The sequence below is a fragment of the Crinia signifera genome, chromosome 3 (assembly GCF_055691185.1).
Source record: "Crinia signifera chromosome 3, ASM5569118v1, whole genome shotgun sequence".
NCBI lineage: Eukaryota > Metazoa > Chordata > Amphibia > Anura > Myobatrachidae > Crinia > Crinia signifera.
The window spans coordinates 328,258,059-328,273,217 of NC_139219.1; the positions used below are offsets into that span (position 1 = coordinate 328,258,059).

A 15,159-nucleotide genomic window follows, 5' to 3' on the forward strand; every position below is an offset into this window, starting at 1 on the left:
TCAGCCCGATGTCGGGATCCCGACTGGCCCTACTCAGACAGCATGGTGAGCGCAACAAAGCCCCTTGCCGGCACGCTGGGGCTTGCCACGCTGCGGGCACGGTGGCTCGCTATGCTCACCACCTATTCTATTCTCCCTCGATGGGGGTTGTGTACCCCTACAAGGGAGAATAGCCGGTGGCCGTTGGGAACCCATCTGTCAGTGTTTTAACAGTTGGGATCCTGACTTTAGGACCCCATCCGGCACACGATTTAATCACCCTTCTTGCTTGGCTTGATGAACCTACATACCCCAATTTAAGATAGTCATGTATTTTTGTATTTATCTAAAAATATACCAATTTCTAATGTTTAATGCAGGCATAGGCCAGGCCCGCATGCACAAACCGGATGGGATGAACTGGTCTGAATCGGCCCATTAATTCTGCTGCATCTGTACGTCTCCAGGAGATAATGTATAGTATTTTTTTTAAGTCATTTTTAATGCAGCTATAGATTTGTCTTTATTCACCCATTGTTTTTGGACAACTTCCACATAGGTAGCGACTTTCAGACTTATATTTACACTTTATAGGTTTGCACTGTAGATGCATCCTAAGGTGCTAATATACAGCAGTGTACTGGATACTTATTATCTGCATTGCTGTTGCAATGGAGTTGGTATAAAGTCGCACATTGAGCACAATGTTGCATGGCGGTATGCAGGGCGTGGTTGACTTGTATTGGCTCCTGGTCTTTTGACTGGTGCCTAGGTTACCGTCTGTGTTGCACACCACTGCTGCATGGAAAGTGCACAGTAGTCATCAGGATAATTGTGAATTGAACAATTGGACAATAAGATTCACACTTAGCCATTTAAGAATAGAGGTGGACACATTGGCCTCCATTATACTTGGTTTACAGATGTGGCCTTTTCCATTGTTCCCATGGTGCATCTCATCAGGTGACATGGGGGGGGGGGGCTGGGTGGTCACGCGCACCGGGCGCTAGAGGGGGGGGGCACTGTGCGGTCCAGGGACAGCCAGCGGAGGTCCGGTGACAGGCAGCGGGGTTCCGGGGCGTGGTGTAGCCGCTGTAGCGGCAGCTTACTTTCACTCCATCCATCTCCTACTAGTGCTATTTGCCTGGTGGCGGGAAGCGCTGATGATTTTGAGGTAGGAGACGGACGGAGTGAAAGCTGCCGCTACAGCGGCTACACCAGCTACACCAGTCCTCCCCGGAACCCCGCTGCCTGTCCCCGGTCCCCCGCTGGCTGCACACAGGTATGTATGTTGTCAGCGGGGAAAGGGGTCTCCGGCGCCAGGGGCAAGGCGGTCATTTGGTCCGTCCGTCTGACCCCCTCCATCAGGGTAAGGGGGGGGCACCAAATGACTGCCTTGCCCCGGGCGCTGGAAACCCTAGTTTTGGCCCTGCTTTTAGGCTACAGCCATGCCGTGCATTGTTAGGGGACACATCTGTATAAGGTTGACCATAGTGCTTTAAAAGTATAATTAGGACATGGTTCAATATCTGATATTCTGTAATGAAAACTAATTAACAACTTCATCTTTTATTATTTAGACAATTACACAATATACATTGACATATTACATGCGTGATATTATTTCCTCCCAGTGGAATATCATTATCATCCATCACAGTATCAGATTACTACCACATGCACAAGAAAACTAATTTCATTTGAACCTGCAGCTCTTTGAAGTTTGATAACCAAATGTCATGCAAAACATAAAGTATCCTGCATTTACTATCATCTCAGTCAGTCCATGACACAGATCAGACAGACTCCGCATTACACCGGACGGTTCTAGACGGTTGTAAAGGGATCAGACGCTCTGACAAACGTTCATCATCCTGCAAGGAAAATGAGTTTTGCAATCTGGATCTTGTTGTCTGTGACTTGCTCTGTGACATCTATCGGATCACTGCTCAATGCATTTATTGTGACACAGATCCTCATTTGGTGGCTGAAGGGTCAAACTCTGCAAACTATTGACATTATCATGACCAGCCTGGGAGCGGTGAGGCCCATTCAACTAATGATGTGTCTCCAGGAGGCTGCTGTGACAAGTGTCACTCACTCAATTATGCCGATAATGAATCCTGTATATTATAACACTGCAGACCTATTTTTGTCATTCTACAGCATGTGGATGTGTACGGTGCTCTGCGTGTTCTACTGCGTGAGGATCACAAACTACAGCAACAGGTTATTCCTACGGCTGAAGATGAACATCTCCAGGATGGTCCCCTGGCTGCTCTTGACGTCACTGCTGGTGTCTCTTCTCTCCAGTCTGCCCAACATATGGTGCATGTACCCAGGACACCACGTGAACTCTACCCAGGACAGAAACAGCTCTAGCTTTGGAGATGAACCTGTGGAAGCCAATTATGAAAATGTGTTGATCATCTTTGTCACAGGATCCATCGCACCGTTCCTCATATTCTGTACAGTTTTTTCCCTTCTGATTGTGTCACTGCTGAAGCACACCCAGAATATGAGCAGCAAAGATTCAGGGTTCACTAATACCCAACTATACGCCCACAAATGTGCCATTAGATTTATGGTATTTTTTCTGATCTTATATGCTCTGTATGTTATTACTTCATACTTGATGCTTTTAAGCATCCAGGTAGGAAATATATGTTATGTTTTAATCTGCCGTATTTGTATATGTACCTATATAACCCTGCACTCTGTTATATTAATAGCCAGCCGGGCAACACTGAAGCGCGGCCTCCTGGCTGCTCTGCGCTGCGCAGGAACCAGTAACGTAACTGACCAGATGCCATAACTGAAGCTGCGCTGGTTCATGCATGTTCTCTAAGCGGCACCGCCATCCTAGTCTATATTATGGTTCTGAGTGTAATAATTGCTGTAGTGTGATGGATTCTGTAATAATTACATTGAATTCCTTTAAAATTAATTTCTACATAAAACCAATCAGGGTATATTCATGTATATACAAACAGTGGTGAGAGCTGCTCAATCAAAGTAGTAATACTCTCCAGGTGCTGCAAGGAGGAGGATTTAACCCCCAGCACACCAAAGGGCATTAGTAATAAGATTTGAAAAACCAACATAATAGAGGGTCATTCAGAGATCTTAGTTACATATATTTTGCAGAAGATATGATAAGCTTCCGGGCCTCGTCAAGGCTTCTCTGATACCGGAAGTCCTACACTGCATGATAACAGCACCCAATCTGGGCCATATATAATTGTCTATTGTAAGGCTACATGATAATAGCACTTACCAATATATCTAAGTTGAGAGCCAGCCTATCAGGAATTACCCCTAAATCCTCCCTGTGGCACTACAGGAACCAGCATGCCCTCCAAATGCAGGTCCCAACAAATGCCTCTTGCATATACAAACAGTGGTGAGAGCTGCTCAATCAAAGTAGTAAAACTCTCCAGGTGCTGCAAGGGAATGTATTTACAGTTCGCTTTATATAATTGTAAATAAACGCTATATGTATAATTTCATTTTATTTTGTCAGGGCCTTGAGAAAGCCGTCTTAAGTGATTTGTGCATTCACTTAATAAAGCTTTCTCCAAACCCGCGAGCCGGTCTGAATAAGGCTCAATGTGTGGCGTGACCCTATATACAATACAGTCATAAATATCATGCGGGACAATCACCTTATGATATCAAGGAGCCGACAGCGAAACATAAACCTCTCATTTTGAATAACAGGCCAACCCCTAACGGGGCGTCTGAGGTAGAATAATGCCTGACAGAATATTGTGAGTGTTTTAAAATATCTTTATTTTTGCACTATTTTCTTTCTTGATATCACGCTTTATTACGTTTATTACCTTACATTTCGTTTTGAATAGCTCGATCATAATAAAGAGAAAGATTTTAATAATTTTCATCTTTTTGGGAGTAAAGTTTGCACCCATTTTATTTATTTATTTACTTACAGTGTCTTATATAGCGCAACAGATTCCGTTACAGCGTCTTATATAGCGCAACAGATTCCGTTACAGCGTCTTATATAGCGCAGCATATTCCGTTACAGTTTCAAGTCCAGAAGGGAAGCTATATAATACATAAGTGCCTCAGAGGGTTATGCATGTAGAACTTAAATATGATAGGCTTGCCTGAAGAGTTGAGTTTTCAGGGAACGCTTGAAAGTTTTGAGGCTAGCGGAGAGTCTTATTGTGCGTGGAAGGGCATTCCATAGGATGGGAGCAGCCCGATGAAAGTCCTGTAATAGTGAATGGGAGCTAGTGATCCGTGCAGAAGAGAGACGCAGATCTTGTGCAGAGCGCATTGGTCGAGATGGGAGATATTTTGTGATAAGTAAAGAGATATAAGCTATATTGGATCTCCTGCAATATGTACATGCAGCCCAATACTCTAGGACTACCTAATTCCAAGAACAGACTTGAATCGTCTTCAGGAACCTGAAGACAATAATAAATCCAAACAGCCTGCCTGTTTGGGATTATTGCATCCCTGATTTGAAAAGTCTGTGAGTGCTGCCAGCATCCTTTCCTGTAGATAGATAGATAGATAGATAGATAGCAGAAAAAAGGTTCAGAGTGGGCTATGAATAATTACACAATATTTAATAAAAAAATCGCCCCATGGGCAACATATTATGCACAATAAAACATTTAATATGCACAATTATCTTGTGTATCTTTATTATTTTTATTAAATATTGTCTATTTTTAATCTTGTGTAATTATTCATAGCACACTCTGAACCTCTTTTTTAGAGCGCGGTTGGGGTTATTTTGTATGAGGACTCAGGGTCTTTAGCAATAAGTAGAAGTGGAGACACAAAAGTCTAATCAACGTTTCAGTTTACTTAACGGTTTTCGATATTCAATTTTCAATCTTGAAAAGTAAACCGAAACGTAGATTAGACTTTTGTGTCTCTGCTTCTGCTTATTGCTAAAGACCCTGAGTGCCGGTCCTCTGCTTCCATATTCCTGTATCCATGTCCTGTATGTCGGCATCTGGCACCTGGGCACCCAAAAATAAAAGACTCTAAAATAAAGACTCAGACAACGGAAATATAGCATGAAAGGGTCGACTTTTATTTATTAGAAGAGAAAGGCTTATTTAGTCTAACTTTTAATAAAATCAGTTCCTCTTCTAACTAAAGTGGCGGGGAGAATAACAGTTGGAAGAGCTCCAGAATTAAAATTATATTAATTATAAAACAAATTATTTATAAATTATTGAGGGCCCGGTGCCCTGATGGAGAAGGATCAGCCTCCTGCCACTGCCCATGTCCATCGTGAAACTCAACTAAAACAAACTGGGCCAACTGCCCATTATATGGTAGGGATCGGCCTCCTGCCACTCTCCCTGACCATGGAATGATTCGTAAGGGCAGAGCGCACCACTCCACCCTTGTGGGGATAAAAATTGGGCCACCTGCCCCATATGAACTTATTAAAAGTGACAGCTAACATGAAGATGTAATATGGGCCACCTGGACAGGTGATACCTATATCCTTAACAAACAAATTGCCTATCCATCCAAATGCTTAACTGTCCACAAAATTAACAACAAAACTAAAAACCTAACATAAAACAAACAACCATTCTGAACCTGCCAACAAAGACCTGACCCACCACCCAAATAACTCAAACTAATGGGCCCCATACATCAGCAATCACAATTTATGGATTTCCAGATATTGAGATTTTTGGGCCAGATAAATGGATTTTACAATCCATCTGACTTTGCCCACACATTACAGATTTATTTCAGTGATCGGCAGATTTTTCCATCTAAAGATTGCATCTTCATATCTGGAAATTGCCCCAATCGATTGTCATTTCAGCTGTTCATAATGTAAATAGATGAAGAATACGAATTGGGAATGCCCACACATCTAAAAAAGATCTGCAGATAATACCAGATTATTAAGCATGTTTAAAAACCTGATTAAGCAATCGATTGGCGATTTTGATTGGGATTGCCAAAAGGGGGAGCCCACACATCTAAAATTAATTGTGGCAATCATCTCCATATCTGAAAATTGTCACAATTAATTGCTGATGTATGGGGCCCTTAAAGCTCACAAGCTAACAAGACCTTAGGGCAAGGATGATGTCCTCCAAAAAAATAACCACTCTTCAGAAAGGTAGACACCATCACATTATACAACCAACCGTCCTGGAAGGCAATTCTGTTGAATGGCAAGTCCTACCATGGAGTTTAGCGTCCGACAGACCAGATCAATTGCTCCTGGGCTGACTGCCTAACGCCATAACTGCCTAGGTACTATCTTGGACTAGAAGACTATGCAGAATGGGCAATTTAAAATCAAATTCAAGAGATCTTACCTGATTTCAAACCTCAGGTCCAGGCGGGTGCATTCCGTCAGGTCATTACCCCCTAGGTGAACAATTACAAAAAGAGGCAAACCCCACCGGTAGGCAGAGGACATCAACATAGTTCCGTAAAACCCACCCAGCTGAGGCCCCTTACTCCAATCCATCCGACTAGCTGAACCTCCAGAAAACTCACATCAGCCACAATGGCTGATCTGGACATCCAATAAATCCCACTACCCAGATCATTGCGGGTCCAACTGGATTACTACAAAAGAATGGTTGTGAAAAATTTGTAATCTAAAAAAATTGTACAAATATTAGGGAACAAGAGACAAAAATCCTGACCTATCTGAATTGAAAGAGTGGTGGTGGTGGGGGGTTGTTTAAGCTTGTACTCCGGAAGTCGGCAAAGACCCTCAATAGTATTGATCTGGATATCTGAATAGATAATGGGATCCGCAGGACCCTCTGTTTCATCTTTGGCTATGGGCACTCAGGGCCGGCAACAGAAATCTTCGGGCCCCATACATGATATTTCTGGGGGGGGGGGGGGGGGGCACACCTCCTTAAGCACTAGTAGTTATGTGGAGCAGGGATGGATGGTGGTCGTATTGGTGGCAACAAGTCCCATATAATGGCTGCCCCCAGCATAGACAGTATCACTTCTGAACTGATAGCTACTACACATTAGGCCACACACCGTAATACCTACTACACATTATACCACAAACCGTAATGCCCATTAAGACATTATGCCAGATGCTAAAATGCCCATTAGGCATTATGCCACACACATTACATATACCACACATCATAATGCCCATTACACATTAGGCTACATGCCATAATGCCCATTACATATTATATCACACATCGTAATGCCCATTACATATTATGCCACAAACACAATGTTCGTGAAAACCCCCAAAAAATAGTGGGTCCATGGGACCCCTCAGAAATTGGGGTCCTACCCGACCTTTTCTGGGTCCCAATGGAATAAAGCCTCCTCTCTCCTTCCCACAGCATGACACATGTCCTGGGGGGAGTGTGAATTGGCCCACTCATATAAAGAAGAATACATAGAAAACTAGAAAATACATAATCCTGAAAACAGGGACAGTGCGTGCCTAATGCATGCACCAAAAATTTAGGGCATGGCTTTGTGGGGAAGGGGTGAGGCCACATAATTGTACCAATTCACATTACACCACACACTGTAATGCCCCCAGTACACATTATAGCACACACCATTATGCCCAGTACACATTAAAGCACCCACCGTTATGCCCAGTACACATTAAAGCACCCACCGTTATGCCCAGTACACATTATAGCACCCACCGTTATGCCCAGTACACATTATAGCACCCACCGTTATGCCCAGTACACATTGTAGCACCCACCGTTATGCCCAGTACACATTATAGCACCCACCTTTATGCCCAGTACACATTATAGCACACACCGTTATGCCCAGTACACATTATAGCACCCACCATTATGCCCAGTACACATTAAAGCACCCACCGTTATGCCCAGTACACATTAAAGCACCCACCATTATGCCCAGTACATATTATAGCACCCACCGTTATGCCCAGTACACATTATAGCACCCACCGTTATGCCCAGTACACATTATAGCACCCACCATTATGCCCAGTACACATTATAGCACCCACCATTATACCCAGTACACATTATAGCACCCACCGTTATGCCCAGTACACATTATAGCACCCACCATTGTGCCCAGTACACATTATAGCAGCCACCGTTATGCCCAGTACACATTAAAGCACCCACCGTTATGCCCAGTACACATTATAGCACCCACCGTTATGCCCAGTACACATTAAAGCACCCATTGTTCTGCTGGTTGCCACAGAAGGGGTTATGTATGCATGCTGGTTGCCAAGGGGGCATTTTGTGCTGGTTGCCCAGGTGGCTGGAAAAGCTGTTCCAATGCTCAGCAGAGTAGGTGAGCAGCGTCTGCATGGCATGGGAGTGTTGAGAGCGGGTGACAGTATTAGCATGAAACTGGACTCACTCATTGTGGCATGGGGCGGCAGGAGGACACACAGCTTTTGAAATACTACAAGTGAGTGATTGGCTGCCGGGTGTCCACTGGGTCCCTGCGGCAACTACAGTGATTGGCTCACAGCCGGAAGCACAGTGCATCACCGGAGATGCTTCATTGCTAGTGCGAATTTTCATGAATGTGGACAATTTGCTTGTAAATGTAGCTCCCGCTGATTACCGACACTGACATGAGCTTTTGCTGCTGCGGAGGGCATCTTGCAGCCTTCCACAGCAGCATCGGCTCATGTCAGTGTGTGTAAGCGGTCAGCGAGTGTAGTGTGTGTAAGCAGCGCTTGCAGGAGCTGTGTGTCCCAACTTCGACCGTCTGTCTCCAATCCCTAGTCCCAGCAGTGCCGAGGCAGTGAAAATTCTAGTTTGGGGTGAGGGGTAATTAATTGGCAGCCGCCCGCAGCAATCGATTGCTGGCTGAGCGGATAAGTGGTGGGGCTTACTTTGGGACCCTCTGATCATCGGGGCCTGGTTCAGTTGTACCCTTTGACCCCCCCCTGTCGCCGGGCCTGTGGGCACCCCAAAATCATCAACAAGTTTAAGTGAATTAAATAAAAATTTACGGCAATGATCAGAATTTGGCAGACCGATGAAGAGAAAATAGTTATTCCGTGCTCACCAGTAAACTCTCACAAACACCATTGCAGGAATGTACTGAAGTGTTTGAAATACAGATGGAGCCTCTCTTTCATTGCCAGCACTCTCCAGAACGTCTTCGCTGGCAAGCGCTGGCGGACAGGGACTGCATTAGACTGGGACGCGCAAGCATCTCACATGCACACGGGTCACAGTCAGTCGGCGGCTGGGCGGCGGGACCCTGCCCATCTCTGCTTCCGGGCTGGCGGGGCCTGGCGGCTGGCCCAGCAAGCATAACAGGCGCTCCTTCTGTATGCGCAGGAAGTAGAGCAACCCTTGGGTATAGAATTTGTCTTCCAACTTAGGGCCTACCATTCTGCCCAAACAACCTCCATCAAGAACTTATCTTTCACTACCAACAGAAATTCCCTTGCAGAACGCAGGTTCCTAACTGGGCCTTGTTTAATACCAGAAATCGGCATCATCCCTCCATGGATATCGCTGCAGCTAAAGCAGGAAATTTAAATTAATGATTTTATTTCAAAAGTGACCATGACAGGCTCTTAATTTATTACAATATTTATTTGATTTGATAAATGCATTATTAAATCTGTTTATATATGTATATTTTTTAATCATTTCATTTATATGTGGCCACCTAATTAATTTATCATATTGTGCAATAAATATACATTTTTTATCATATCTTTTGTTTATTACTGCGTATGTTACGCTCATGGTGCATAGAAATTTATTAGCGCAGTGTTTTTTCCTAATTTCACCAAAAAACTCTTGTTGGCAATTAGCTACACAGCCAATAAAAACTATTGGTACTTGTGTACAATCACGGCTCCCACGATGTCCATCGTATAGGAAAAAATCGCATCGCATCGCATGCGATCGCATCGCATCGCATGCGATCGCATCGCATGCGATTTTTAACAGAAATGCATCCAAATGCAATGAAATTAGTATCAAACATGTTCAATGGCCCCCAAATGTCATTTTTGAGGCTGTACCACCCCCACTATCAACGCGAACCCGAAGCGTGGTGAGCGCAGCGGTATGCGCCCTACGACCTTTTCATACCCCCACTATCCACGTCGACGTGGAGTTGAGAATAGAAAGTGTGGCGAGCGCAGCAAGCCACCGAGCCCGAAGCGTGGCGAGCGCAGCGAGCCCCGCGAGGGGACATGGATACCTTCACAGGTATACGCTTCCCCTCGCGGGCTTCACAGGTGTCCACGTCCCTAATTTCAATGCATTTGGATGCATTTCTGTTAAAAATCGCATGCGATCGTATGAGATTTTTTTTTTTTTTAAACTGTAAAAATCGCATGCCATCGCATGCCACTACATTTGGCATGCGATGGCATGCGATGGGAGCCTTGAAAGTACACAAGTACCAAACTATTTTGCAAATGTTGATGCATCCTAATCCCCCACGATTTTTTTTTTATAAAAACGTCACCATACCTTTAGGATGGACTGGGTGGAGACGATGTATAATAAGGAAAAAATGCGTAGGTATTTGTTGTAGTTTGGCCGAGTTATATTACACAGTCACCTCTCGCGACACGTATGTCTGTTCATGGTATTATTTATTTATTTATTTACAGTGTCTTATATAGCGCAGCAGATTCAGTTGCGCTTTACAATGGTAGACAGTAATAATAATCAAACTGGGCAGACAGACTTGGAGGTAGGAGGGCCCTGCTGCAAGCTTACAATCTATAGGGATATAGGAGGGAAACACAAGGACAGGCACCAGTAATAGCATAGCAGTCCCACCAAGTTACAGGTCCAGAAGGGAAGCTATATAATACTGTACATAAGTGCCTCAGAGGGTTATGCCTGTGGTACTTATATATGATAGGCTTGCCTGAAGAGGCGAGTTTTCAGGGAACGCTTGAAAGTTTGGAGACTGGTGGTAGCCTACACCTGGCCACATGGTACAGCTTCAGAATATTAGACGGTGAACCACCAATCATAACTGTTCAATTATTTATACTATGAGAACAGGGGTGTCATATGTGCTATTATACTTTATTGCATATTACTAACTGATTTGTATAATGTCAATGTTATTATCATCTATATTTTATATTTCATTAATCAGAAATAGTCTCATTGCATTTCTCACCCGTAATGATTTAATTTAAAATTGAGTGACAATATTTGCAATAGACAAGTGTATGCATTTGTTTTAATTAAGACCATTTTACATTGAATTTTACTGTCCTCTATAGTACTGGTCAAAAATATTATTATACAAATCCACAATGTAGAATTTCCAATGAACTCTGTGGGGTGATTCAGTATGGCTGGGAAGGGGCCACATTCTGCCCCATTCCAATGGTGGTGGTGGTGGTGGTGGGCGGGGTCTACGCATGCGCGTATTTGACCATGTGAAAACCCCCTGTGCGAACGCCTTTCGGCGAGTATCACACTCACTGAACCGTTAGCACTGGTAGGAGGGGGAGGTAGGGATGGACAGGAGGCGGCTGGAGGGCAACACCTACCGTTTAATGGGCATCCCGATAAAAATGCTGGGTGTTACCCTGCTCAGGCTGACGTCACATGACATTAGCGTCTGCCCCTTCTTTGGCAGTCCCCAAGTTAAATAAAGGTCACCTCCATAGGGGAGAGAAATCATTTGATGGTCGGAAAGGGAATGTGTTTGTGCATGGTAACGAGGGAATTAGTTGGCGGTTGGGAGGGAGGTTAAGGCGGGGCAGCAGGCAGCGCTGAGCCGCTTGCTAAGCAGTGAACAACCGCTGCTTAGCAGGCGGTACTGAATTAACCCCTATGCTTCAATAAAAGGATATAAATGAAACAAAGTTTTTGCTGAGAAGGGCCCTGCTGAGTTCTATATCTTCATTTCTCATCTATTGGGAATGAGGTTTTATTTCCTTCCAGTGTAATATTCCTTCCATCCCTCACCAGTATCAGATAACAGCCACATACACAAGGAGAGAGATTTTATTTAAACCTGAATAAGAAAATGACCCATTGCATTTAAATGCTGCAGCTCTTTGACGTTTGGCAACCAAATGTCATGCAAAACATAAAGTATCCTGTATGTAATATTATCTCAATCACAGCTCATATCACAGCTCAGACAGTCTCCACATTACACCGGACAGTTCTAGGTGGTTGTGAATGAATCAGACGCTCTGACAAACGTTCATCATCCTGCGAAGAAAATGAGTTCCACAACCTTGATCTTGTTATCCTCTATTGTTTGTTCTGTGATATCTATCGGATTATTCCTCAATGCATTTATTGTGACGCAGATCCTCATTTGGTGGCTGAAGGGTCAAACACTGCAAACCGTTGACATTATCATGGCCAGCCTGGGAGCGGCGAGGATCATCGTTTTAATTATGTGTCTTAAGGATACAATTGTGGCAAGTGTCACTCAGTCAATCATGGCAGTAAATAAATCTGTATATTATGACACTGCACTTATATTTTTTGCATTGTGCATCCTGTGGATGTGCACCGTGCTCTGCGTGTTCTACTGCGTGAAGATCACAACCTACAGCAACAGGTTATTCCTGAGACTGAAGATGAACATCTCCAGGATGGTCCCCTGGCTGCTCCTGGCGTCACTGCTGGTGTCACTTCTCACCAGCCTGCCCAAAATATGGTGCACGTACCAAGGACGCTACATGAACTCTACCCAGGACAGTAACAGCTCTAGTGTTGGGAATGTAACTATGGAAATAAATTATGAAATTGGATTTATCATCTTTGTTACTGGATCTATGGCACCGTTCCTCATATTCTGCGCAGCTGTTTGTCTTCTGATTGTGTCGCTTCTGAAGCACACCCGGAATATGAGCAGCAAAGAATCAGGGCTCACTAATAGCCAACTAGACGCCCACAAAAGTGTCATCGGGAACATGGTCTCTTTTCTGTTATTTTATACTGTGTATATGATAAGTTCATACTTGTTCCTTTTAAGTTTACAGGCAGAGAATTCATTTTATATTTTCATCTGTGTTATATTTGTGTCTGGCTACCCCAGCCTGCACTCTGCTGTACTCATAGCCAGCAACGCCAAACTGAAGCGCTCTCTCCTGGCTGCTCTTCGCTGCGCAGGAACCAGTAACGTAAATAACCAAATGTCTTAACTGAAACTGCTCTGGTTCGTGTTCATGCCTTGTATATGGTTGTTGTTTAAAAATAAGGGCAATGTTGAACCCGTGAAGGTCTACGTACGTGAGTCACTTGTGATATGTCCAGTTTTCTCTAAGAGACTTTGAATGTGTGAATTGTATAACTTAGAACTTTGCTGATAACTATTATTTTATTAAACCATGACTACCTTACTATTTACATATTGATAATCTCATTAAAGTACATCTTTCAACTTCAAAATCAGATATCTTTATTATAACATACAGTACATATGTATCTAAGCACATATCTTATATCCTATATACATATATACAGTGTATATATATATATATTTTTATATATATATATATATATATATATATTTTATATATATATATATATATATATATATATATATATATATATATATATATATATATGCACATCACGGGTGAATGACAAGGGTGGGGTTGGAGGATGAGTAATTTCATATTGGATTCTTGTTTAACTAACTCCTAAGAAGGAGATGCTCCTACCTACCCTTATGGTTATATCCATATTGACATCTTATTAGGTAAGACCTTTTTAAAGTTGTTCTTTTCCTACTAGAAAGTATTACTCTTCTGCCCTCTACCCTTATTGAAATGATGAAATCATGTCCTTTCTCATCCTCCAACCCCACCCTTGTCATTCACCCGTGAAGTACCTATATGTTATTAATCATGTTCATATACAATATATATTTGACGCCATTATGTTGCATTTTACAGTATCATTCATTTTGAAACTACTATTCGCCTCTGATGAAGTCACCTAGCTGACGAAACGCATTGGGCCAGATTCATATGTTTTGATCACATGCTGTGAATGAACCACATACAGGATACGAACTGAATTGTATTTGTTTGTTTTTATCTTTTGTATACAAAATATTATAAAGGTAAAACCTGTTATAAATACATATTTTTTACATGATATGCATATTAGTATATCATAAGCGCACTCTGTACCCTCTCTTTGTTCAACTCTAAATTTTGGGTCCCGTCTAACAGGGGATCCAACAGGGTTGCTGCTCCAGGATATCAAGCGCAGATTGGGGTACCCCCCTTGTTTCTATATATATACATATATATATATATATATATATATATATATATGCAACAGGTCGTGTTGCCGGGCTTACACACCTTGAGGTGTATTTTTTCACTTCTTGTATAACTGATGGCTGTCAACAAGTCTTGAGAAAGGCCCTGATTCGGGTCGAAATGTTGACCAGAGTGATGGCAGCGTAATCAAATAAAATTTCTACTTGTATCTGAAGCTCAGTCTGGCGAGTGGCCTCATTCTGTACCCACGTATATATATAGATAGATAAACTGGAACTGACAGCCGGCACTCCAGGGATTTTACAGCGATGTGAAACTTTCATAAAGAAAAAATACCAACACAAGGAATGTGTGTCAACGTTTCAAGCTATGTGCCCTTTAGCCCAAAACTTTGGCACACATTCCTTGTGTTGTTATCTTTTCTTTATGAAAGGCACCCGGGTCGCTGATGTTTCAGTGAGTGCCAGTATCCTACCACAGATATATATATATATATATATATATATATATATATATATAAACAGATATCGGCAGCGGCACTCAGTATGAAGGAAAAGTCGACACAACGCCGTGTAGACGCCAACATTTCAACGCTTTAATCGCGTTTTCGTCAGGGCAGCAAAACTTTTGCTGCCCTGACGAAAACGCGATTAAAGCGTTGAAACGTTGGCGTCTACACGGCGTTGTGTCGACTTTTCCTTCATACTGAGTGCCGCTGCCGATATCTGTTTGTATTAAGCCCGCTAACGCTGGCTGTGGAATGCACCGGGAAAGCAAACCCTCTTATGCAGTGAGTGCCGGATCTACCAGAACGCTCTATATATATATATATATATATATATATATATATATATATATATGTATATATATATATATATATATATATATACAGGCGGAGAAGGTGCGGCACTCAGCAATAATGAAGAAATAAATCAAGGAGCCATGTCAGTGGA

General features: G+C 42.9%; 1 protein-coding gene across 1 annotated transcript; it reads left to right on the top strand.

Moving 5' to 3' along the window:
- The first annotated feature begins 12,406 nt into the window (after positions 1-12,406).
- On the top strand, positions 12,407-13,114 carry LOC146063056 (taste receptor type 2 member 1-like). The gene has a single exon (XM_083175070.1). The coding sequence runs from the start codon at positions 12,407-12,409 to the stop codon at positions 13,112-13,114; it is 708 nt and encodes a 235-aa protein (XP_083031196.1).
- Positions 13,115-15,159: the final 2,045 nt, after the last annotated feature.

Bases quoted from the DNA above. Each gene is read 5' to 3' on its own strand.
- LOC146063056 (XM_083175070.1), top strand. From the start codon at position 12,407: ATGGCAGTAAATAAATCTGTATATTATGACACTGCACTTATATTTTTT.